Source organism: Hylobates moloch, unplaced genomic scaffold (genome assembly GCF_009828535.3).
Source record: "Hylobates moloch isolate HMO894 unplaced genomic scaffold, HMol_V3 SCAFFOLD_1, whole genome shotgun sequence".
NCBI classification, from domain to species: domain Eukaryota; kingdom Metazoa; phylum Chordata; class Mammalia; order Primates; family Hylobatidae; genus Hylobates; species Hylobates moloch.
The window spans coordinates 184,643,662-184,671,338 of NW_026652276.1; the positions used below are offsets into that span (position 1 = coordinate 184,643,662).

The 27,677-nt window shown below is 37.5% G+C and overlaps 1 protein-coding gene across 4 annotated transcripts in view; it reads right to left on the reverse strand.

Annotated features, from left to right (window-relative positions):
- Positions 1–27,677, reverse strand: part of RELN (reelin) — a 543,089-nt gene that overhangs the window by 438,389 nt on the left and 77,023 nt on the right. For all 4 annotated transcript variants that reach the window (XM_058425556.1, XM_032761303.2, XM_032761302.2 and 1 more), the window contains exon 2: positions 27,304–27,414. In XM_058425556.1, coding sequence (XP_058281539.1) covers positions 27,304–27,414 — 111 coding nt within the window. The remainder of the gene's footprint in view (positions 1–27,303; positions 27,415–27,677) is intronic.

Sequence of the window (27,677 nt, forward strand, 5' to 3'; positions counted from 1 at the left end):
CCCAGAGAGTTCCAGGGAAAACCCTCAGTGACATGGATCAACTGTGCTCCTTTTGTGCTAGAAGTTAGTGAAAAAACAGTAACTAGCCTCAGACTGCCAGCATTTCATTGCCTTACCCTGCCCTGTAGGGGCTCTCTATTGCTTCCAGATATCCCTGGACATCATGAGAGTTCTACTCATCCTCCAGTCTGTCTCAAAAATTTATACAAATGCTCTTTCTCCTAAATAAAATTTCCTGGTCTCCCAAACTGACATCTGGACATGAGCTCTTTCATACCAGCTCTTTTAAGGAAAAAAAAATATATATATCACCCGAAAACCTGAAATCAAGTAAGTATTTATGAAGTGAAGGTATAGAGAGACCTAGAGAGGAATCACAAGAAACTGCTCTTGCTCTCCCCACCTTACCAGGCATCTTTATTAGCCTCTTCCCACAGATGGGGCTTGGACCAAGAACCTGAGGTCGGCCACTGAAAGTCACAGGAAATTCCAAAAGCTGAATCAGAAACTACTTTAGTGTTTATATTTCCTCGATGATAGTACACTTATAAACAACTTTTGGCACCACCTAATCCCGTCTCATCATTTAACAAGGTTTCTAAGGACCATTTACTTAGAATTTTGCTAAAGAGATGGCCTCAAAATCTAGTAAAGAAAACTCCCTGGCAGAGCCACTACTTGCCTGTCCTTGGCCTTCGTAGAAAGTATAAAGATACCCCCATCTCCATCAAGGAAGCCCCATGATGCCACAGCTTGGTAATCCTTGAGTGTATTCTCCTAACAGACACAGGCCTGCACCAAAGCACAAGACTTGGCAAGCACAACATGAGCCAGATTTCAGCCCCACTTGTCAGGAGGCTTAAAGCACAAACTACACAACACTGCAGGGCAGCACTCCGTTTCCCAGATCCCAACCACTTGCACTACATCTCCGGATGACTCCTGCTGACCCACCCTTATCATCCTGGCTTTCTGGTTCTCAGATCCCAGGAGGGTTCTGACATTCTCACTTGGCCTGCTGATCACTGACCCCAACTCATGACCTCATCATGCAGAGGACTCATGCACTGCAGCTCCTTGTTCTGACCCTTGTCAACCAGCTCTGTTTCTGACGAGAGAAAATGCAGAGGCCAAAACAACCAATTATAGAAACTTATCAAGGGTGATGGTGTCAGGAGCAGAGAGATCGTTTACACCATCTTTTAACTATTCTAAGCCCTAAGATCCCAGACTGCTTTAGAACATGAAAACAATCTATACTTCACGTCATGTAAGTAAAACACTCTTGCTTTTCTGATATCACACCTTTAGAAGGTGATCAGCTTTGCTGGCAGCTCCTGAGCTACAAAGGAATGTTCATGGCAAGAAGTTAGCCAATTCTACCCATTGAGAGCACTGACAACAGAGGACAGAAGGTCAGCCACCCTTATTTCTCTTTTGGGAATGCTACCAAGAACTTAATGTGTAACTTACGAGTTAAAGCGCATAACTCGTGGAAAGTGTGAAAAGCCATATACAGTTTTATACTTGTGAGAGTCAAGAGGTAAACCCTAGTGAGCTAGTGTAAGGCTACCAGAGGGAAACCTTTTTACTTTTCAGTCACTGTTGATAGAAACAGGCTCAGATGGAATCAGAGCCACTCCCTCCCCAGAAGATACTACATCTTTTCCAGCATTATCTTATTCTTTCCACCTGACAGACAGATTGAGAAAGGGGGCAGGGCAGGCAGGCAGAGACACTGAAACTACAAAGGGGTTTGACACTGTAAATATTGAGGAAAGTTCTGTCAAACAAGTAAGTTTTCTACAGTTATCTACAAAGACTCAAACACTGCCTTGTTAGAGGAAAATAAGACATTATTAAAAGCACCAACCCTAAAATCCTAGCATAAAACCAGGCACTAGAAACATTTTCCCAGCCTCCTCCAAGCAGGTAGCACAACACAGAATTTGTGCCAGCTAAAAACGTGACCTTTCCAATTCTGATTTAGTTGGCACTTTTAGTGTGGAGTTCTCTGAACTCTGGCCAAATAGTTACCACCAAATGAATTCTTTTTTTCAGTTCTGTGACCTTGTTGTTAATGCACTCCTCCTCTCTCATATTTGACTTCACTCCAGCCCTTCCACGGCACCTCTGGCAAATGCTTTTGCAGTCTGCTCATCACTGTGTCTCTGGTTTTCTTCTCCTATGTCTTACAGGTCTTTACCATTGATACTGCAGTTATACCTATGTCTTGGATCTGCATAGGCACTCTGAATTTTTTTTTTTTTTAGGGTTTTTCTTTCCAGTTAAGCAAGACTGTCAATTCTTCTCATTGCAGCTCTGGCCCGATGTGTCCATCAGACTTCAGAAGATTGTCGTTGGGATTCACACTATAACAGGGGTCCCTGGTCCATTAGGAACCAGGCTGCACAGCAGGAGGTAAGGTGAACAGCCTGAGCTCTGCCTCCTATCAGATCAGCAGCAGCATTAGATTCTCACAGAACCACAAACCCTATCGTGAACTACGCATGCAAGGGATCTAGGTTGTGTACTCCTTATGAGACTCGAACAATAAATGTAATGTGCTTGAATCATCCCCAAACCATCCACACCCCCACCGTCTGTGGAAAAATCGTCTTCCAAGAAACTAATCTCTAGTGCCAAAAAGGTTGGGGACCGCTGCACTATGATACTCAATTAAGGGGGACACCAGGGCCTTATAGCATTTAAGCAATCAAGCCTCCTATATAAGTACCAGGACATGGTATGACCCCAGAGTCCTGTCCTGTCTCTGAATCACAAAGTGGGTAGCAGCAACTGAAAGTGGAATTCCATCATCCAGGTGTGGTGGCTCACGGCTGTAATCCCAGCACTATGGGAGACTGAGGCGGGCGGATCATGAGGTCAGGAGTTCAAGACCAGCCTGACCAACACGGTGAAACCCCATCTCTACTAAAAATAGAAAAATTAGCTGGGCATGGTGGTGTGCACCTGTAATCCCAACTATAATCCCTCAGGAGGTTGAGGGAGGAGAATCCCTTGAATCTAGGAGGCGGAGGTTGCAGTGAGCAGAGATCACACCATTGCACTCCAGCCTGAGCAACAGAGCAAGACTCTGTCTCAAAAAAAACCAAACCAAAACAAAAAACAAAAAGAAAGTAGAATTCCATCAAAGTGTTTATTTGCTAGAGAAGACATTAACAACTGACACCTAGCTGGGTCATTATTTTCTCTAAAAAGTCTTCCTCACCCAATCTGCTTGAGATAGAATAAACTCTTCTTTCTTAATAACAACACTGTTCAGCTTAGACACTTTAGGGCTCATATTAATTGGGATTATACACATGAAACTGGTTTGTAAATTACAGCATATCATACAAATGTTCTGGTCAGGATGGTGATTCTTATCTTATTGTGCTGACTATGGTAATTAATGTCTCCTGTGAAGCAGGAGGCCCATCTCCAATGAGTGTACAATGACTCTACATCAGGCTCAGTATTCTCCCATCTAGCATAACCCCTACTATAATAGTGAGCACGTTAATTGCTTAAATGGGTGACTCCTCCTGCAGCTTTTACTCCCAGCTTTTTGGCAAATTTCTGCTAGCTCCCTTCTCCTCCACTCCACCTCAGCAACACTTCAAAGGACATGCTGGGCCTTGTCCTCAGTTGGAATTGTTGCACCTGTGAAGTTTCAACTCCCCACATCCTGGATCTCCCCACATGCTCCTCTTCTTCCAGTTCTTACCACCTTATCCCATGTTACAATCTATTCATTATTCATTTTTTCAATAAAAATTGTATCACCTATATGACCACATTGAGTTCTCTGATTTATTTACTTCTCTTAAATTCCATTCCTAATACCCTCAAGCCTCAGTTTTTTTTTCTAACCAGTTCATATCCAATGCACTCTGGACACTTTCTTTCCAGCATTCTAGACACACTTTCTTCAACCCACAGGAAGAGAATGAACAAAAGGAAGGAAGAACATCATATGTAGGGTAAGACGAAGAATGTGTCAGAGGCACAGAATGGAATTATTGCTGGGAAGCAACTGTCCCATCTAGAACTATATTTTTCAGCATCTCCTTCCCCTACTCCAACGTATTCAGACAAAGCCACACAACTATTTTTCACTCATATTCCAAATGATGTATTATTCTGAGCCAAGACAGCTAAGAAGCAGTCACACCCTCTTTTCTCTGCTTTCCTTTTTTAATCAGCTGGAAATTGATGTCCAAGGTGACCTTGGAAGCCTTATGGAGACAGTAGAGCCTCTGTCATTCAGGAACCAAATGACTACGCGGAGCAAAGCCTTCCATGCTGACCAAAAACACCCATGATGGGCTGATACACAAGTGAGGACAGAAATTCTATTGTTTACACCATTGAAATTTTACACACACATGTGACAGCACCCACTAATATCCTAACAAATTTAAAGGGTGAAAGGGAAGCTTAAAAACATTTATGAAGAGCATGTGTTACACATTAGTACTTTTTTCCTCTGTGATTTCATACAATTCTTACCACAGTCATGGGGAAATATATCCACTTTCCAGATGTGTATTAGGGAATATGGGTAGCTTTTTTATAAGATCACAACCAATTTCTGTTCAGATTTATTTTGGAGTCTTTAGAGATTTTATATAGAGCTAACACATTTGTAGTATTTTATACTCTGGAACTCATAATATTTCCCAAATATTTGAAAGAACAATTATGAATAGGGAGCATAAAACCCTTATTCAATAATTGGAAAAATATTTTAAGATACACTTTTATGGTATACTTTAAAATATGATTTCCAGTAGAGACTCATACTATCACTCTGAAACTAGGATCACTGTAGGAAATTCCTGTATGCATGTAGGAAATAACATCTTTCAGAATATACCTATGATCAATCACTAATCTAGTCACAGATATAACAGGAAAGCTGATGGCTTGGCCAAAGGGGTCTTTAGTTCTGAGCCCAACACAGAAATTTCGAAAGAGAAGAGAGGGGGACTGACAGGTTTCTGTGACTGATCATGTAGAAAGGGTCTTGAAGGGAGGCCAAAAGGAATTCTCTGTACAGCCCAAGTTCATGGGTAGAGGAGAAAAATATATTCCATAGACAGAAGAGAAAAAAATTAGTTTCTCTTTTCTGTTCCCAAAAGCTGTGTTCACAGGTGACTCCACATGAAGATGGAATATAGGGATGCCAGCACTCAGCTAGGGAGAGCCAGACCCCCCAGAAATTCCTATACAGGATGCAGAACTCTCAGGTGGGACTCATGAAGTTAGAAGCCCAAGAATGTGTGTATCCAGTCTAGGACTTGTCTCTTTCCTTCCATGTCTGTCTCCAGTTCTTGATCTCCTTTGTAGGGTAATTTTCACAAGGAAATAAAGTTCTTGTCACTTCCTTATTGCATGAGAACTATTAGAAAAACACAAAACTGCATTGGAATATGAATACTGAGAGCTCATTAAGTCTTAAAATGTATATCATTCCAATGTTGCCTTAGCCAAATAAGGTAATGGATGACCTTGTTCTCTGAGGAGGCTTACTAGTCATTGAAAGTACAAATGCAAATTTTACATGCCAAAGATCTAATGTATATATAGATATCTGAACATAAATGTACACACACTTAAGCAACCACAGTGTTGGAGAGACCTTTTAAGGCAGTGAGAGCTTTTCAAACTTCTTTTAATACCACAGTCCAGAGCAGAGAATAGACATTTTCCTTTGCAACCAAAGACACACGAGTACACCCTCACATAACCAAAAAAATTCAAGAAACAATACTTATGTTTGTCATGACATGTTTAAACATTAACTGCAGAACAGCACATAGCCCCCAAAGGATGAGGATCACTAAGATAGAGTAATGTGTATTATGAATCAGTACCTTGGTTAAGTGGATTCCCCATCATAAGAGCAGGCTAATATATAAGTAAAACAATCACATAGCATTGATTCTCCTTCCTGTGTTCCTTGAAAAGAAACTTCTCTCAGGCATAGCTGAATGCTGAATATAAGGGAATAAATTATAACTTATTAAAATTCCTATTTCAATAACTTCCAAAATTTTCAGTGTGTTATATGCATGTACAACTATTAAAATGTTACTGCTACAAAGTCTTCCTCATGCATTTTCTTTTATTTCAAGAGAAATTAGCAAGAACATTCTTCATATCCACTGATCTATGAAACCGTAGTTTTACCACATGCTCTACCACCTCCTATCTTTTGAACAATTCAGCATTTCGTTATTTATAAAACTTTTCTAAGTTCTACAAGATTTTTGACCTATAGTATACTCTTCATTGCAGTAAAGATTTTGCAGAAACAGTTTTCATAAACAGCATGCATCATAAATAATTGAAGTTTTAGGCTTTGCCTAGTGACTAAAAGACTCCCCAAACAAATGCAACTTCAAAACACTTAAATCTCAAGCAGTGCATATTAAATGCTTGACAGTACCCACGCCCTCATTAGTCTAAATAAAAAAATTGAAAACAGATTTAAAAGGATGCTATTTTTTACTAAAACTGTTAACTTTTTTAAATGGTTTAATATATGTGTTTTCAAATACGTTCGAAGAATGACATAATGGTAATTCCTGCATTAACGAAAAAAAGTAAATGGGAAGTCAAGTTTTTATTTTCTTCTTTGTGAATCTCCAGTTACCGATTTCATGCACTCAAGTCCTAACTCTAATACGTAGAAAAATGCAGAGGCAGCTGTGGACCAATTTCATAGGGAAATATTAAAGCTGAGAAAGCCCATGCAATTATTAGGATCAAGAGAAAAGCAAATTATGAAGCCTCAAATTTTGTATTTAAGCAGCAGAGAAGCAACCAGCAGTTGGTGTGTTTAATACAGAAAGCCAAAGTAACACTACATCTTTAATGTAGTGACCTGACCTCTGCCTTAAGCACTCTAATGCAGAGCCAAAATCATACACACTTACCCTGCTCATGCTCTGCTCTGGCTCAACCATGTAATCTTTACATAATGTGTATATTTATTTTTTTATTTGACAGGAGAACTTCATCTGTAAACTTTCTTGACTAAAGTCAACTTGGCACCAACTCGTCAGTTAATTAACTGTTAACAGATTCTTCTAGATATGACTGTTACACTGATATTTTATCTTCCTGTTAATTAGTAATTATGCACTGGCAAGAAAAACAGTGTTTTCCAATTATCCCAGAACTCAGTGATTATTTAAACTTGGCTAATTAGCATTAGAGGGCTGTACATCTTCTGGGCAAATTGTATTTGATAATCCTTATTAAAATATACATGGTGGTTGTTGACTTGTAACAGGAAAAAAAAAAGTGGTAGTTCAAAGGGTATTAGATACCCCATGAGGCAAACGGGGGCCCATTAAAATTTCCCCAACTGCTCTAATGAGAATGCCGAGGGTCATTTCTGCCTAGTTTACCATCTGTTTGGTTTCTGGCATGCGGCTCTGGTGAGAAGGGAGTGTCCGGAAGCCCATTTGGCTTATCACAGTATAATCCAGGGGTCTGAAGCAATTTCAGTCATTTATAAAGTGGTACATTGAAGTCAGAAACTTATACATGCAGAATGAAAAACTTTTAAGTGTAAAGATGATGCTACATCATGAAAACGGTCCTGATTTTTTTTTTAAACAGGCAGGCACTGCTTAAAAAGAAACTTTCAGAAACATTGTATATCAACTCTAGTAACTACTTTGAACTCACCCAAAGGTTGTGAGATTGAAAAATAACTACTTTTTAATAGCTAGGCTCTATCACCTGGAGCACACATTAAAAAAGTTGCATTGAGGTAGGCAGTGGCTTGCTAGACAGCATAAAGAAAGCAATTACCATAAAAGAAAAAAATGACAAATTAGAATTGATCAAAATAAACTACTCAACTTAAGGCAACATGGAGAAAACAGAATAGGCAAGCCATGAATGGGAAAATATATTCACAAAACATGTATCTGATAGAGGTCTGATACACAGGATATATTACAAACTACTATTACTCAATAATAAAAAGACAACTCAGTTTTTTTAAATGGCTGTAAGATTTGAACAGACCCTTGACAAAAGTGGCCATTAAGCACAGGAAAAAGTGCTCAGTATCAATAGTCATCTGGGAAATGCAAATTAAAACCACAGTGAGATAACACTACACACCTACCAACATGGCTAAAATTAGAAACACTGACACCACCGAATGCTGAAGACACAGAGCAATTGCAACTCTAATGCTATGTTGGTGAAAGTGTTAAAAGGTACACCATTTTGAAAAAGAAGTCTGGTAGTTTCTCACAAAACAAAACCCGGCAACGCCACTACTAGGTATTTGCCCAATAAAAGTGAAAATACATGTTCACAAAAAGACTTGTACAAGAATGTTCATAGCAGCTGTATGCATAATACCCAAAACTACTAACAACTCAGGTGTCCAATAGCAGGAGGATGGAAGAACAAACATAAACACACTACTCAACAATAAAAAAGAACAAACTACTGAGTGAAAGAAGTCGGCCAAAAAAGTACATACTGAATGGCTGCATTTACATAAAATTCTAGAAAAAGGCAAAACTAATCTATGGTTAAATAAAATGAAAACAGTGATTGCCTCTGGGTAGTGGGGTGAGAGGTGACAGAGGAGAGATACGAGGGAACTTCTAAGATTAGGGTAATGATAGGGAAGGGCTGGGGTTACATAGGTGTGCACATTTATTAAGTCTCACCTCATGTATCCTTAAGATGTGTGCATATCGTTGTATACAAACTTTACAAACATGGTATTTGCTGTAAAATTCTTTCAATTTTGATGTACGTTTGAAATTTTTCATAATAAAGTGTTGAACAGTAGACTGATACGACTTCAATTAAATACATATTAAATTACTGTATTAGTCTGTTCTCATGCCGCTAATAAAGACATACCTGAGATTGCGTAATTTTTAAAGAGGTTTAATGGACTTACACTGGCACATGGCTGGGGAGGCCTCACAATCATGGCAGAAGGTGAAGGAGGGGCAAAGGTATGTCTTACACAGCAGCAGGCAAGAAAGCTTGTGTAGGGGAACTCCCCTTTATAAAACCATCAGATCTCATGAGACCTATTCCCTATCACAAGAACAGCATAGAAAAAAACCCATCTCCATGATTAAATTACCTCCCACTGGGTCCTTCCCACAACACGTGGGGATTATTACAATTCAAGGTGAGATTTGGGTGGAGACATAGAGCCAAACCATATCAATTACTTTTAAAAATAAAATCAGTTCATTAGCTGAGTGTCAACACACAATATAAAACCATGCAAATATAACTGTTGAAACAGCAATTTTTTTCGCCAAAGTTGACAGCATTCCTTTCACCAATTCACTTGGTGACATCAGCTTTGGACATAGGAGAGTAGGTGCTACTGCTTGTGTGTTCGTCTTCTGTGCTTCTACCAGTGTGTTTACCTGGTGTGTGCTCACATGTGTATTTATGTGGTGTGTGCCCCTACATTTATTTATTCCATTTGAACCTGTTATTCTCCTAATATTACTTCATTAAACATTAGTTAAACTGATGAAAAATGAATATTCCTAAGAAGAGAGTTGTTTATATAAAAAACTAGCTGGGATGTTTTGGAAAGACTTGACAAAAATAAGCTAAAGAAATCTTATTTTAAAATTATGGTGGAAAAGGCACCTGTTAAAGATTGCAAAATAAAAGCCATAAGGATCTAGAATTCTGCACACAGACTCATTCACAAGTCTGGTTCATTTTCTTGCTCCACTTTAAAGAAACCAAAACCGGAAACGTGGCTTATGAAACAAAATCCTAGTGAAACTCCAATCCGTGGATCCATATTTAAAGAACAATTCTCGAATAACATCTGAAAACTGGCAAATTTATGACCCGGCCATTCTATTTAACATCAAGACCCACGTAAGTACTTCCAGTCACTCTCTCCCTAGCCTACTTCCTCCCTATTGGATTGATCACTTTTTAACAAACTAATTAAAACTACAGTTTAATTAGTTATTCATAGAAAATAACAATGAGCATGTCTAACCAATTTATTTTAACTGACTCAATGCTAGTACTGACCATGTCAAATAACAGTTTCTTAAGTAGGTGAGTGTGGATATGGTTGTGTAGGTATTTGAGGAAGGAAGGTAAATTTCTAAACTCTCTTTATTTCAATTATGCAGTAATCATTTTGTCCTACCATTAAATATTATATAAAAATATTATTTTAATGACAGTACACTAGTCCTTGCTCTTAATATGATAACTTATTTAATCATTTCCCTAGTATTGGGCATTTAGAAATTTTTCAAAATTTTCCTATCATAGTGTTTTGATGAACAGTGATATACAAACTGTTTGTATTTCCATTTATAAAAATTTATAAAAGATTCCCAAAAGCAAAATAACTTACATTAACATTTTTAATGGCTCTGTTTATACAGTGTCAAATTGCTTTCTAGATAACTAAACCAATATACACCAAAATCAACAATAAAATCTATTTTTTAGCACTGGTGCCAGTATTGAGTGTGCATAATTTTAAACATCTTTGCCAAAGTTCAATAGAGGTGTCTCATACTGTTGTAATTAAGCATTTTTATTAGTAGTAAGTTGAATATTTTGCTCACATATATTGAACATTTGTATTTCTTTGTAAATGCTCTGAGTTTTTGAGCCTTTTCTATTAGGAAATTTGTTGTTTAAAAGCTAAAGGCCCCTTTAAAGCTAGGGCAAAATGTTTGTTCATCCTTTTAATTTTTAAAGATTAGCATTTTTAAATTACACAAGCAATTCTTCTTCGCTGTCAGAAAATTAGAAAGTAGAGAAGAAAAGTATTATATGTTTTAAGATTAAGCCATCCTTATAGTCCAGGGCTTTAAATAAATCAACTCAGTCATGATGGATTATTCTTTAAAACAGTGCTTCCCAAACTGTCCCATACAAAACTAGTTCTAAAACAGATAGACCACTAGCCAGACTAATAAAGAAGAAAAGAGAGAAGAATCGAATAAACGCAATAAAAAATGATAAAGGGGATATCACCACCAATCACACAGAAATACAAAGTACTGTCAGAGAATGCTATAAACACCTCTACTTAAATAAACTGGAAAATCTAGGAGAAACTGACAAATTCCTGGACACATACACCCTCCCAAGTCTAAACCAGGAAGAAGTAGAATCCCTGAATAAACCAAAAACAAGTACTGAAATTGAGGCAATAATTAATAGCCTACCAACCAAAAAAAGCCCAGGAGCAGACGGAGTCACAGCTGAACTCTACCAGAGGTACAAGGAGGAACTGGTACCATTCCTTCTGAAACTATTCCGAACAATAGAAAATGAAGGACTCCTCTCTAACTCATTTTATGAGGCCAGCATCATCCTGATACCAAAGCCTGGAAGAGACACAACAAAAAAAGAAAATTTCAGGCCAATATTCCTGATGAACATCGATGCAAAAATCCTCAATAAAATACTGGCAAACCAAATCCAGCAGCACATCAAAAAGCTTATCCACTATGATCAAGTGGGCTTCATCCCTGGGATGCAAGGCTGGTTCAACATATGCAAATTAATAAACGTAATCCATCACATAAACAGAACCAATGACAAAAACCACATGATTATCTCAATAGATGCAGAAAAGGCCTTTGACAAAATTCAACACCCTTCATGCTAAAAACTCTCAATAAACTGGGTATTGATGGAACATATCTCAAAAAAATAAGAGCTATTTATGACAAACCCACAACCAATATCACACTGAATAGGCAAAAACTGGAAGCATTCACTTTCAAAACCAGAACAAGGCAAGGATGCCCTCTGTCACCACTCCTATTCAACACAGTACTGGAAGTTCTGGCCAGGGCAATCAGGCAAAAGAAAGAAACAAAAGGCATTCAAATAGAAAGAGAGGAAGTCAAATTGTCTCTGTTTGCAGATAACATGATTGTATATTTAGAAAACCCCATCGTCTCAGCCCAAAATCTCCTCAAGCTGATTAGCAACTTCAGCAAAGTCTCAGGATACAAAATCAATGTGCAATAATCACAAGCATTTCTATAAACCAGTAACAGACAAAAAGAGAGCCAAACCATGAGTGAACTCCCATTCACAATTGCTACTAAGAGAATAAAATACCTAGGAATACAACTTAGAAGGTATGCGAAGGACCTCTTCAGGGAGAAATACAAACCCCTGCTCAACGAAATGAGAGAGGACACAAACAAATGGAATAACACTCCATGCTCATGTATAGGAAGAATCAATATCATGAAAATGGCCATACTGCCCAAAGTAATTTATAGATTCGATGCCATCCTCAACAAGCTACCACTGACTTTCTTCACAGAATTGGAAATAAACTACTTTAAAGTTCATATGGATCAAAAACAAGAGCCCGCATAGCCAAGACAATCCTGGGCAAGAAAAACAAAGCTGGAGGCATCATGCTACCTGACTTCAAACTATACTACAAGGTTATAGTAACCAAAACAACATGGTACTGGTCCAAAACAGATATATAGACCAATGGAACATAACAGAGGCCTCAGAAGTAACACCACACATCTACAACCATCTGATCTTTGATGAGCCTGACACAAATAAGCAATGGGGAAAATATTCCCTATTTAATAAATGCTGTTGGGAAAACTGGCTAGCCACATGCAGAAAACTGAAACTGGACCCCTTCCTTACACCTTATATAAAAATCAACTCCAGATGGATCAAAAACTTAAATGTAAGACCTAGGACCATAAAAATCCTAGAAGAAAACCTGAGCAATACCATTCAGGATGTAGGCATGGGCCAAGATGTAAACAGATGTTCTTTGGGGTGAAAAAAGAACTCCATGTTAACATAAATTTTTGAAAGAATGCTTATCATATGGTATTCTTAAAAATTCACACTGTGCATACTGTTACAACTCAACAACAAAAAGACTGACAGCCTAATTTAAAAATTGGAAAAAGACTTGAATGGACATCTCTCCAAAGATATACAATGGCCAGTAAGCACATGAAAATATACTCAGTGTCATTAATCGTTAGGAAATTGAAAATCAAACCACAATGAGATACCACTTCACGTCTATGAAGTTGGCTATAAATAAGTAAAACAAAAAAAAGCAAATGTTGGGAAGGATGTGGAGAAACTGAACCTCTCATACATTGCTAGTGAGAATGTAAAATGGTACAGTTGCTACATGAAACAGTTTGGCAGTTCCTCAAAAAATTAAAAGAATTACCACAAGACCTAGCAATTCTACACCCAAGTATATACTCAAGAAAATTTCAAACAGATGTTCACACAAAAACGTGTACACAAAGATTCATGGCAACATTATTTATAATAGCCAAAAGTGGAAACAATCCAAATTTCCATCAATAGATTGAATGGATATAAAATATGGAATATCCATACTATGGAATATTATTCAGTCACAATAAGAATGAAGTACTAACACGTGCTTCAATATGGATAAACTTGGAAAACATGTAAGTGAAAGAAGCTAGTCACAAAAGGTGACATGTCGTATGTTTCCATTTATAGGAAATGTCCAGAATAGGCAAATCTAGAGACAGAAAGACGACTAGTGGTTGCCTGGGGATGAGAAGTGGGGTAATTTGGGACTGACTGCTAATAGATACAGGATTTTTTTCTGTAGTGGTAAAAATCTTTTCAAATTAGTGGTGATGGTTGCATAATATGGTGAATATACTAAGAATCACTGCATTGTATACAAAATGCTAAATTTTATGTATGTGATTTGTGTCTCAAAAGAAAAACACATTACTGTTTAACTTTGTTTAACCAGAATATTCCAAGCTTTTTTATATTGCAATACTCTTTTTCCATGTGAGACTTATTAATACATCATGCAGCACTAATGTTTGCAACAGCACAGTGTAGGGAAAGCTGGCTATTAACACACCATTTTAAAATTCATTCTAAGATATGGCTGACATCAGCTCCTTGCTGAAAAAGGGATAATAAGAAGAAAGAAACAGAGAGGCTAGGGATAAACTTCATCGGCCTCATAATTACTCTAGAGCTGGTTGTTTGTCCCACTCTCTAGTAAAAGAAAGCCAAATCCCAGTTAAGTTCTTCTCTTCTTAGTAACAGATTTCTCTGTTTTTGTTATTACTGAAGTGCTATCAAATCATGTAAGTTAAAAGTCAGGTTAAAAAAGAATCTTCTCATAATCAAATAATTATCTTTAAAAGAAAACCATTAAAGCAAAACAACTTCCCAGAATATGATCTTTGATAACTATATTTATTTTACTTTTAATTTGCTATTTACAAGAGTTCAAGTGGAGAGGAACTTTTCCGAAAGAGAACCAGAAATAACATAATTAACTTGATAATAACATCAACATGGTTCTGATGTATGAAAACATGTAGGAAGAAAAGCAGAAGAGCTCAATCTGAATTTTTACCAAAATATTAACAATTTTGCTATTCTGCTTTCCAAAATGGCAACTCCCACACTAACAAGTATCTTTCCATTCAGACATTCAGAGTCCCGAAAACAGTAATTTAGTTGTGTGCTTGCCTCAGAGAACAGCCTACATGTCTATTATGCTAAATGCAAAACTCAGCATCAGAGGGTTGAAAACAAACTACAAAACAGAAGACAAAAGTGGAAACAGAACTCGCATTTGGTGAAGTGTCTTTATTGGACTCCTACATCTACTTTCAAATTCATATGTTGCATCAAGAACTATTTTCCAGGACATGCCAAGAATTCACTTTCACTGCTTTAAAAAATATCTCAGTGATAATTATCAGAATCATATCTAGGAAGTAATAACATTATAAAATTATTTTAAGTTTTTCTTGGATTTAACTGCCAGGAAAAGTCAACTTTATCCAAGAGTATTTATGAGTCAATGAGTGTGAACATGCAACTCATTCATCATTATCTGGAAACCCCAAAAAAGGGCTGGAAAACCTCAAACCTCAAGAGTAAACCACACTACAAATAAAACGACTGCGAGGTCAGAGTCAACCTTTGAAGTGTATTCCCTGATGCATATACTTCAATCCTGTCTCCTGTTAAAATGAACAGTCTGGCATACTCAGAAAAATGCCACTCTCCTTAGAAAACAGCATCTCTTATCAGCAAAGGCCCATGATTCCTAAGTGGTTTTTTTTTTCTCAATTCATATTTAAGAAAGAGAGAGAAAAGTATTCCTGATTCTGTTTTTATCTGGTGAGGGATAAGGCTTCATTTACGGAAACTTATGTTCCAGAATTCTTAAACTTTGGCACACGAGAAAGTATCCCATGTAATGACCTCCTGCTGTGTTCCTGTTCATTCTCTCTCAGTCATCAGAGCAAATGTCTGCTTTAATAATAGAAATAAAGTTACGCTTTGCCAAGACAGAAGAAACATCTCAGAAATACATTTTTAGTACTAACAGGCAAAATTATTAACAATATTTTCAGAAATCATAACTTATAAAGCTGAGTGGCAACTTCTATCAGAATCTGCTTGAAAGTGTACATTTCCTGACTTTTTTTGTTTTTGATATGATTATATGTTTCCTATATATGATTTATATACAAATCAATTTTCTATATGATTCTGAGCATATTCATTTGAACAGATATAAGGAAGAGAAAGGAACTAGAAGAACTGCTCTTCCCTAGGGATACATTTTTAAAGTATCTATAGTGGTTTCTGAGTACATATCTTTTTTTATTTTTTTTTTTAAGTTCCTGGATACATGTGCAGAATGTGCAGGTTTGTTACATAGGTATATATGTGTCACAGTGGTTTGCTGCACCTATCAACCCATCATCTAGGTTTTAAGCTCCAGGTACATTAGCTATTTGTCCTAATGCTCTCCCTACCTTCACTCCCTACCCCCGACAGTCCCCAGGTGTGTGTTGTTCCCCTCCCTGTGTCCATGTGTTCTCATTCGTTCAACTCCCACTTATGAGTGAGAACATTCAGTGTTTTTCTATTCCTGTGTTAGTTTGCTGAGGATGATGACTTCCAGCTCCATCCATGTCTCTGCAAAGGACATGATCTAATTCCTTTTTATGGCTGCACAGTATTCCATGGTGTATATGTGCCATGTTTTCTTTATCTAGTCTATCACTGATGGGCACTTGGGCTGGTTCCATGTCTTTGGTATTGTAAATATTGCTGCAATAAACATAGGTGTTCATGTGTCTTCATAGTAGAATGATTTACATCCCTTTGGGTATATATCCAGTAATGGGATTGCTGGGTCAAATGGTATTTCTGGTTCCAGATCCTTGGGGAATCGCCACACTGTCTTCCACAATGGTTGAACTAACTTACATTCCCACCAACAGTGTAAAAGCATTCCTATTTCTCCACAGCCACACCAGCATCTACTATTTCTTGACTTTACGTATCTTATCAGGACTAAATTCCTCTATCTATGATCTGTGAAGTGTCCAGAGAAAACTGACATGAAAATTTTACTAAGGAGTTAGGAAATGGATGAGTCTCATGTGGAATGTGTGTTTTTGTTTGCCTAAAGGAAACAAGTGACTTACTTTTTAACAAACATTTATCATTTTCAATTTTATGAGAAATTATATGAGAAAGGTGCTAAAGTTAAAGAAAGGGATTGAGTCTTCATACAAGGGAATCTTCCTTAACCATTTCAATTGACATAATATCAGAATATATTCCCAAGAAATTGTAGGCTTATCATTTCTGGAAAGAAGATTAAATAAAAACTGGAAAGAGATGAAATAAGAACTTAATAATGTATCATTAAGACACCAACATGCTGTAAGATACGAGGCTGGACTGGGCAATCCCTTGAAGTTCTTTTTATTTTTTATTTTTTTTTTTGAGACAGAGTCTTGCTTTGTCACCCAGGCTGGAGTGCAGTGGTGCAATCTCTGCTTACTGCAACCTCTGCCTCCCGGGTTCAAGTGATTCTCCTGTCTCAGCCTCCTGAGTAGCTGAGACTACAGACATGTGCCACCACACTTGGCTAATTTTTATATTGTTAGTAGAGACAGGGTTTCACCGTATTGGCCAGGCTAGTCTCGAACTCCTGACCTCGAGTGTTCCACCCACTTCACCCTCCCAAAGTGCTGGGATTACAGGCGTGAGCCACTGCTTCCTGCCCTCTATTTTCTTAATTCTATAGAAGATACTTAATCACTGTCCTACCTGCAAATATTGGTGTCTGCCACCTCCAGGAGAGAAATGGACAAAGTGGTAGCCAGGATGATCAATTTCCCCAGGATCTCTTTTCATAAGATTAACACATATTTGTATAGTTTTAAACGCATGTATAGATGTGTACACATATATGGACATATGTAGATTTAAAAATATCCTCAAACTTAAAGACAGTAATATTCTCCTCCCCACCCGCCACCCCACCTGGCCCAGTCTATACCCAAACACTTGTGCAGACACATGCATTTCCTAACGGCAGCTCAAATACCTTACGAATCCTCGAAGATTGTTATTGGTTTATTCATTCAGTAAATATTTATTGAGCACTTGTAATGTGCCATAGGAGTGAAGATGACTAGATTATCTCTTTGTCTTCAAAGAGGCTTAAAGGTTTTTAAACAAGCAAATTTGCTAGCTTGTTAGAGGTGACTGGTGGAGGTCCCAGAAGACGGAGACGCACAGAGGAGGGGGTGGAGAATTCCGCGGAGGTAGTGGGAAGGGAGGAGCAAGGGGGAAGGGTTCTAAAGTTGTAATAGAGGAGGTAAGTACGGAAGGATGCCCTAAAAGATGGCAGAGAGTTTGCCCTGGAGACAGAGCCAGAAAGAATTCCAAGAGCCACAAACAAGGGCCGTAGAGGTTTAAAACAGCTGGAATTTTGAAGCTGTGTGTGGGTTATTTTAATTGGTGCAAGGGGGTATATGTGCGTATGTAGTGGGAGTAGGCGTCTGGAAAAGAGGCTGAGAAGAGGTGTGGGAAAGGACAGCGGGTTAGAGCAGAGAGGGCCTTTTCTCAGTCACGGTTCTTTGGGTGATAATAAAAATCAAGTCAAGCTGGCTTGGGCTGCAAGGGGAGTTTAATGAGAGGCTGCAGGGCTCAGTCTGAATCAGAGCTCCGCAACTCCCTAAGCAAGCATAACCGCGAGCAAGTTACTTAACGCTTTTGTGCCTTGGGTTCTTTGTCCATAAAATAAGGAAAATTATAGTGGAATTTATTTTTAGGATCAAAAGAGTTAATACCTGCAACACACCTAGCAGATAGCAAGTGCTTGATAATGTTAACTATGTTTATTGTTTCTTAGAACCCCCAAATATCTGAGCCTGATGAAAAGTAAGCCTAAAATAGGAGCCTGGAAAGCTCTGGTACCTCAGGCAGCATTCTGACTCTCTCTTCTCTCTCTGCTCATGATTCCTCAGAGCCATTATAGAGCATGGCTGCCCATAGCTCCTGAATGTTTACTTGTTCCTTGGATTAAACTCATAAAGAGTTGGACTGGAATTGACATGTCTCAATTCCTAACTCCCATGCTAGTATATTTGACGTAGCTTGGCTTTTGTACCTTATGGTTTAAACTAAGGCCAAAACGTTAGGGTAAAAACATGATACAGTGGCGTATCTCTGCTGAGTGGCAGAAAAGGAGGGCAGAGGAGAAATCTATCTTGATTTCTAAGTATAACTATTTTCACATCTGAGCCACAGAACAGGCTAAGCAATTTCAATCTTTAGAAGTTGTGAGCCATGGATGAATATCTAAGGAATGTGGTGATCCTATTGCTTTGTGTCCTCCTTAAACTTTTTTTTTCCTACTTACACAGTCCTAATTCCTTTTAAGAATCTGGTAACTGCCAAATATCCATCCACTAAACAACATAAGACATATCCATACAATGGAATATTATTCATCTATAAAAAGAAATGAAGTAGTGATATATGTTATGCCAGGATAAACCTTGAAAACATATTAAGTAAAAAAAGCCAGGCACAGCCAGGCACGGTGGCTCATGCCTGTAATCCCAACACCCTGGGAGGACGAGGCGGTCAGATCATGAGGTCAGGAGACTGAGACCATCCTGGCCAACGTGGTGAAACCCCGTCTCTACTAAAAATACAAAAATTAGCTGGGCATGGTGGTGCACACCTGTAGTCCCAGCTACTCGGGAGGCTGAGGCAGGAGAACTGCTTGAACCAAGGAGGTGGAGGTTGCAATAAGTTGAGATGATGTGCCACTGCACTCCAACCTGGGCAACAAAATCAAGGCTCTGAAAAAAAAAAAAAGCCAGGCACAAAAAGCTACATGTTATATGGTTCCACTTAAATGAAATGTCCAGAATAAGCAAATCCATAGAGACAGAAAGCAGATTAGTGGTGGCCTAGGAGCTGAGAGGAGAAGAGAATGGAGAGTGACTGCTAATGGGTACAGGGCTTCTTTTGGAGGTGATATTGGCTTTCTGGAATTAGTGGTGGTAGTTGTACAATCTTGTGAATATACTGCAAATCACTGAAATGTAGCCTTTAAAATGGTAAATTTTATACTATGTAAATTATAGCTTTAAAAGAATATCTGAGAACTGGATATGATGCCAGAAAGCCTGTTTTTTCCTTTTTTTAAAAAAATTATTTTTTTTTAAATTTTAAGTTCTGGGATACATGCGCAGAACATGCGGATTTGTTACATAGGTATACGTGTGCCATAGTGGTTTGCTGCACCTGTCAACCTATCATTTAGGTTTTACGCTCCGCATGCATTAGGTATTTGTATTAATGCTATCCCTCCCCTTGCCCCCTTACCCCCACAACAGGCCCCAGTGTGTGATGTTCCTCTCCCTGTGTCCATGTGTTCTCATTGTTCAATTCCCACTGATGAGTGAGAACATGAGGTGAACACCTGGTTTTATCCTCACACTTACACTATCTCCTGCAATAGTCATCACTGGCCTTCCCAAGCATTGTTTCCTTACCTATACACGGGGGGTGGTGCTGAGCCAGGCTCTAGGGGAGGTCCATTCCAGCTTTAAATTCTGTGGGTAAGAAACTGAGTGCAGCTCCCCAAAATTAAAGTGAACTTCTCAAACCTCTGTCACTGGAACAATTTTCTCATTCTATTGCCCTTCTCAAAAAAAGGATTCTTACTTCATTCCAAGTCTTTAAATACCTATTTTGAGCATATAATATATACTAGGTATTTGAACTGATAATCTCATTTAATCCATCCAACAACTTTATGAGCTGGGCACCATGGTTATTCTTGGTTTACAAATGCAGATATGGAGGTAAGTATGTTGCCCAAGTTAGCAAGAAACAGGGCTGGGCATGGAACCTGAGCTTCCTAACTCCAGAGTTCATATACTGAGCCACTGCGTTGAACTGACTTTCTCTACTAATTGCTCCACCTTGGCTCAAATCTCATGCCCTTGAATATCTACTTTAACAATTTATTGGTTAATTAATTCAATAGCTTTATATTTGTCATGCTCACTATTTTAGTAAGTGATTATTTTCAAGTTAGCTATTTGGAAGTTGGGAAATATCCCTGAATTATTTATCATATGTCAAATATAAACTAGATAAAACTATTTCTTAATGAAAGTAAGAATGGAATACCCAAATGGAATGAATAAAGACCAAATGTAAGTTAATATCCTGTTAAAAGGAGAAATTAATGGCAATTTCATCTCTTGTCAGCTCTGCTCTTTGTACCATTGGCTAGAGCAATTTGTTTAATTAATCTGAAGTCTTCTTGTTAATTACAGATCATTTACCATACCCAATAAAAGATCATGCCTTTGAATTCCTCAAGTATGCTTAAATTGCATTTACTTCTGTGTTTCTTTGTAAAGAGGCAGACAAAATAAATTTAGCCAGGTTATTCTAAGTAAAGTATTAGCTTAATTTAGGCTAGTAAATAAGTACCACTACTTATAGAATACTCTAATGAAATTGTGAATGGATGTCCCTCTTCATGAATATTAAGCCCTAAATATGTTCATGCATTCATAATGTACATCTCATAGTCACACAGACAGGACACCTAAGATTCAACTGCTGCTAATGCCCTGGGGAGTAAGGGTCTTGGCGATAATTAGCAAATTTGTAATAGGTTCTACTTAATGTGAAGGATAATGAAAAGTTAGCATATATAGACCCTGTATTTCTATGTTCAGTGAAAAATAAAACAAAATGGTAAAAACTTCATCCTGGCAATGAAACATTAACATAAATCTAAAATTACTAATGAAGTACAATTTTTATTAACTAGTGACCAATATACGATTTACTAAAGTTTGAAGTTTTTCTTAAAATATTTAAATAATTCACTCTGGAGGCTGAGGCAGGAGAATTGCTTGAACCTGGGAGGTGGAGGTGGTAGTGAGCTGAGATTGCACCACTGCACTCCAGCCTGGGTAACAAAGCAAGACTTCATCTCAAAAACAAACAATATATATTGAATATATATATAATACATATTTAAATAATTCATTTTGTAATTATACTCCTATCTACCTAAAGTGTCAAATCACATTGAAAATAATCTGCTAATTAAGTTAAAAATTTCCAATACTATGTATTAAAGATAGTGTTGAAAATACTAGTTTTATGTTACTTGCTTAATCTCTATTAAAAATATGACATGAATAACTGAATGTTTAAGAGAAAAAATTACAAAGAAAAAATTCCTACACCTGTTCACTACATTCCCCCCAAACTTGGATTTAATCAAATTTTGTCACTTTAAGCTTTTTTTTTTTTTTTTTTTTGAGACAGAGTCTTGCACTGTCACCCAGGCTAGAGTGCAATGGCATGATCTCAGCTCACTGCAACCTCCACCTCCCGGGTTCAAGCGATTCTCCTGCCTCAGCCTCCCAAGTACCTGGGATTACAGGTGCCTGCCACCATGCCTGGCTAGTTTTTTTATTTTTAGTACAGATGGGGTTTGACTATGTTGGCCAGGCTTGTCTTGAACTCCTGACCTTGTGATCTGACCCCCTTGGCCTCCAAAAGTGCTGGGATTACAGGCATGACCCACTGCGCCCAGCCTTTTAAGCATTTTTTAACTTAAATTATTGTATCTAGAATTCTTAATTATTACAAAGAAATGAAACACAGAAAATTACAAGAGTTTAAGTAAAAAAGTGTTATAATGGCTGATGTATTAGCTGAGCAAGATTATCTAGGAAGTACAAAGACCTTAATTTATGGAAGGTCTAACAATTTGAAATTTGGCTGCATTCATTAGACCTGCAAACCTGATTCTCAGGTTTCAGAGCCAGAATATCAAAAATTGGGTAAAATCTCTATCTTTTATAATCAGAATTCTAAATCTTGAGTAAATGCATTTCAGCCCTGGAAAAGGAACAATTTTGTATGAAAGGATATTCAAATAACCCTTCATTGAGCGACCACAATGAGCCTTGAAGATTTACATGATTGAGCTGGAATTCAAAGTCAAAGACAAGAGAGAAGCATTTTTTTTTCTCTGGGATGCACAAAGAGATATCCATAATTAAACAGCACACTTCCCAAGGGCAGCATGTTTCCTTATATTGACAAGTAAAATGAGGTATTTCAAATCAGGCATTGCTGGATTACAGTCATCTTTTGCATAGCTATTGTCTTAACGTATTTCTGGCTATTAGGCATTTGTCTATTTTTGGTCAGTAAGGCATGCATGCTAAAGAATTCTGGCTTTGCATAAAAAGCTGTAGTAATGTTAGTGGAATTACATTTCTACAGTAATATCTTAAGTATAATTATGGACATTTTGGCTAGTCATACACACATTTTGCATTCAAAGAAGAGTAGCTGTAACTTTAGTGTAATTAGTACAATTAAAATAACTACTACAAGTAGGAAAAAAACTTTCAGAAGTACCTATTTAGACTTACTAAATGCTTTACTTTGCCTTATTTGTCACAGCTAGTAAAACATATTGCACATTAATCCTATGATATGTTGGAGAAATGTCAAATAAACCACATTTGCTTAACATTACATCAAAAAAGTCAGAGACTAATGATAGAATATGTATTCTATAACTCTTTTGTTCTAGGTCAAAAAGTGCCACATTACGTTAGCCTGATCCTACCATAACTACTAACTATGAAAAAGCAGCAATATTTAGAAATTATACCTTCTATAATTTTCCTCTACTTTCCTACCTGCACCCTAATCAAATTAAATGTTTAATTTGGTTTTTAACTTGTAAAGAATATGTTAAACTTAGATCAAATACCCCAAAAATTAATGTGCTTTTTTTCAAAAGTGACCATTTTATTTAAAAAGACATTTTACCTCCTGCTTTCCATTCTAAACATTATTCATGAAAATTAACTTGTTATATAATATCCAAGCATATTATTAAATTTTATTTTTAAAGTTATTTACTACTGTCAAATACACATAAAATTATTTGGATATTATCAGAACTTAATAAAATATCTCACCTATCTATACATCCATATAAAACACATGTCCTATAAAAATGCAAAGGATCTAGTGTAAGACCTGAGCTATGGAAGTCACTGATGGGCTCTGCCCAAGCTCAGAAGCCTCTTTGGACCATTAAACCAATGATACAGGGTTGGCTGTGAGGGGAAGGCTAGGTGCAATTTAGGCTAATCAAAATACATTTTATTTTTTTATAGCCTTTTTAAAAATTTTATTATTATTATACTTTAAGCTTTAGGGTACATGTGCACAACGTGCAGGTTTGTTACATATGTATACATGTGCCATGTTGGTGTGCTGCACCCATTAACTCCTCATTTAGCATTAGGTATATCTCCTAATGCTGTCCCTCCCCCCTTCCCCTACCCCACAACAGTCCCTGGTGTGTGATGTTCCCCTTCCTGTGTCCATGTGTTCTCATTGTTCAATTCCCACCTATGAGTGAGAACATGTGGTGTTTGGTTTTTTGTCCTTGTGATAGTTTACTGAGAATGATGATTTCCAGTTTCATCCATGTCCCTACAAAGGACATGAACTCATCATTTTTTATGGCTGCATAATATTCCATGGTGTATATGTGCCACATTTTCTTAATCCAGTCTATCGTTGTTGGACATTTGGGTTGGTTCCAAGTCTTTGCTAATGTGAATAGTGCCACAATAAACATACGTGTGCGTGTGTCTTTATAGCAGCATGATTTATAGTCCTTTGGGTATATACCCAGTAACGGGATGGCTGGGTCAAATGGTATTTCTAGTTCGAGATCCCTGAGGAATCGCCACACTGACTTCCACAATGGTTGAACTAGTTTACAGTCCCACCAACAGTGTAAAAGTGTTCCTATTTCTCCACATCCTCTCCAGCACCTGTTGTTTCCTGACTTTTTAATAATTGCCATTCTAACTGGTGTGAGATGGTATCTCACTGTGGTTTTGATTTGCATTTCTCTGATGGCCAGTGATGATGAGCATCAAAATACATTTTAATTCAAGTACAAATCGACTTTTTACAGCTTTCAAATTTACCACAGGAAATGTCTTGAAGACCAGGTTTCTTAAATAATTTGTAACAATTTTATTCTTTCTTTGTTTCTCTTACTAGCTAAAATCTGAGGCAATATGATACATGCATTTTATATGTTCTTTCAAAATGTGCTTACAACACAGTTATGATCTTTAATGATTTTCCTTATGTAAAGCCCCTGCACAAACAAATGATAGTTCCTTAATTCAGCCAAGTCTCCTCAAATCATCTCAACCTATATATCCCAGATTAATTACATTTCAGAACTGGGTTTTTTTTTTGCTCCCCCCACAGGAAGTGTATATAAGCCCTGGACTAAGGAAATGGTCTGCTTCAGTTTTCAAGATTATAATCTGGAAAAGCTAATTTTATTGAGTGTTTTTTATGTGCTAATGGCTTTACATAAATCACTTCCGCCTTTAATTATCAGGGCTACCCAACATCTTATGAAGAAGGTAACCTTATCATCATCATTTCATATATAAGAAAATTAAGCTTAGAGAGGTTAAACGACTTGGCTGAGGGACATAACTAAGAGATGAATAATGGATCTACAAGCAGGTCAATGTGACTCACAGCCTGAACTCTTATCCCCCCACATTTGGCTCCTTCTTGTTGCCGATGCCAGCCTGTACCTTGGACACCTTACACGCCTTGCCGTATCAGAATCTTTAGCCACAGAACAATCTTTCTGAATCCCCTTCTGGGCTCTACAGTTTGTTCTCCATACTGACCTCAGAGTGATCTCTTTAAAATGAAAGGTTGGTGGAATCATTCCTCAGCCTAAAACCCTCAACGCCTTTCCTTTCACTTAGGATAAAGGCCCCAAACTTACAATATCCTGAATGGTCTGGCTCTGGTCTCCTATCTGGCCGTATCCCCTTCCCTCTTGATTCCAAGTCCAGCCACTCCAAGGTTTTCTTTCCGTTCCTAGAACACAGCCATCCTCTTCCCACCTGCGGCCTTTGCACCTGCTGTTCCTTCCTTTGGGTATGCTGTGCCCCACCATCCACAGACCTTTAGTTAATAATCTCTACTCCTTCGTAGCCCTACTCAAATACCATTTCCTCAGGAACACCTTTCCAAATTACACCACACTTTACTCAAGACTGGATCTAGTTTCTCTGTCATACCCTTTCCCAGCACTCAGCGTACTTCTTTGCCAGCACCTAGCAAGGTTTGTAATGATGTATTTACATGATCATTTAATCAACATCTGTCTTTCCACTAGAAGTCCTCACACTTTAACATGGATCAACATCACTTCGAGTGTTTATTTCAAAAAATGATCACAGTTTCTGATTCACTGTGTTTGAAGTGAGGTCTACAATCCTGCAGTTACTAGTTTCCAGGTGATGCTGATGGCTGGATTGGGCACTGATCCAGTACAGTGGTTCTCAATCCTGGATAAACATTAGAATCACCTAGAGAGCTTTAAAAAAATCACCAATGCCCAGGCCCTCACCCCCAGAGTTTTGATTTAATTGGGCTAGGCTGGAGCCTAGAAGGTCTTATTCCAAATATTGCATACTTATACTTAAAAAAATTTTGTTTACCTAAAATTCAAATTTAACAAAGTGTCTGGTATTTTTACTTGCTAAATCTGACAACTCTACTTATAAGTCCTGCTGTAACAGAACAGGTAGTATGTAACATACTTATGTACTTATATTATATACATATGACTATGACCTGACCCTTCCTCTCTGCAGAGCAGAAAAAGGATGGGACTAAATAAGTGGAATCTGTAGACCTAAGAGGACATTTTTCCCGTTAGGTTTGGACCTTAGAAGTAGTTACCAACAGACTGCGAAATCTAATCTGGGATCTTTTTAAAATAGAGCAAATTCTCAAATGTGAAATCATTTAAAATGATGACTGAATGACTTCAAGGTTTCCTTAAGCTGTGGGCTGTGGACCTCATCTTGGGCAAGCAGTGACAATGCAGCATCAACATTGTTGCTCTGACATCAGCCAATGAGTCATCTGGGCCGGGCTACTGCTGGGACTTGACACTTCATATATCAAAAGGAGGTAGAAAATTATTTATTTGATAAACATCACGGAAAAAAATAAAATGTTGAACACATAACTTTGTGTCTGATGATGCGATTCTATCCTTCTCACATCTATGGATGAAGTCCTGTGTAGTCTTTCAATTTTGGAGTAAGATCAGTAATTTCATATCCTACAAAAACTGCTATATTAAGTTTGCATTTTTGATGCTGTGAAGGATCTACTTAATCCCAGCCTGGCATGTTTAATAGCATTATGGGTAAACTAGAGATTCCTAAGTTGAGACTCCTGAGATTAATGGACAACACGTGGTCTTCTGTTTCTCTACATAAGTAACCTGCCAGGTCTCTGATTTAAGGACATTCAAATATTTTAAGTATTAAATAGGATTCTTCTATGAATACTCATAGAACTCAATAATTTTATCAAATATTGCTATCTTCTGCTTTATACAACGTTCACTTGCCAGATTAACACACTTTTCACTAACCACAATATTTTAAGAACTGTTTATGAGAACAGATTACTGAATGATTGCATGGACATCAGAGCAAATTCCAGCAACTTAAGTAACAGAATATGGAAATTTACATGAACCCCAAAGGACCAAGTATAATTGTGGCAGTGGAGGGAAAGAATGATAGAAAGTTCATCATGCCAAGATCAAGGTTAGTTGCACATTTACATGACTTATTTCAGTTCACCCAACTTCAAGCAAACACACACAAAAACAAAACACTTCAGATTATTTTCTTGGAAGTAATAAAGGTCTAACACTGTTAAAACAGATACTTTAAAACGTAAGACCTGTGATTGTATAAAATACCCCCAAATTTCTGGTTTGTGAGAATAGCTTACCAAATCCAAAAGCACTGGACCCTCCAATGCTCTGTGATGCCTGAACACTCGTAGATGTGTATAGTCCTGTCACCAGCAAGCCATCAAAGAAGGTGCTTGTTGAAATTGTCACTGAAATGTAAGAAAGAAAAGAAAACCCTCAATACAGTCAGAATAACACAATGTATTTCTGAAGTGTTAGACACTGTCAAAACAATCTTTACTCATTAACAAATTATTTTTATACTATCCCTAGTTGGTATTTTTATATGAGAAATTACAGAGAAGAATAAAGAAGCTCGGAACTCCAGTGTCTACAATTGCTGGTCCTAAATTTAGAACGTCAGTCCTACCTTTCTGCATTCATTTACACATTTCTTATGTGAACAATCATC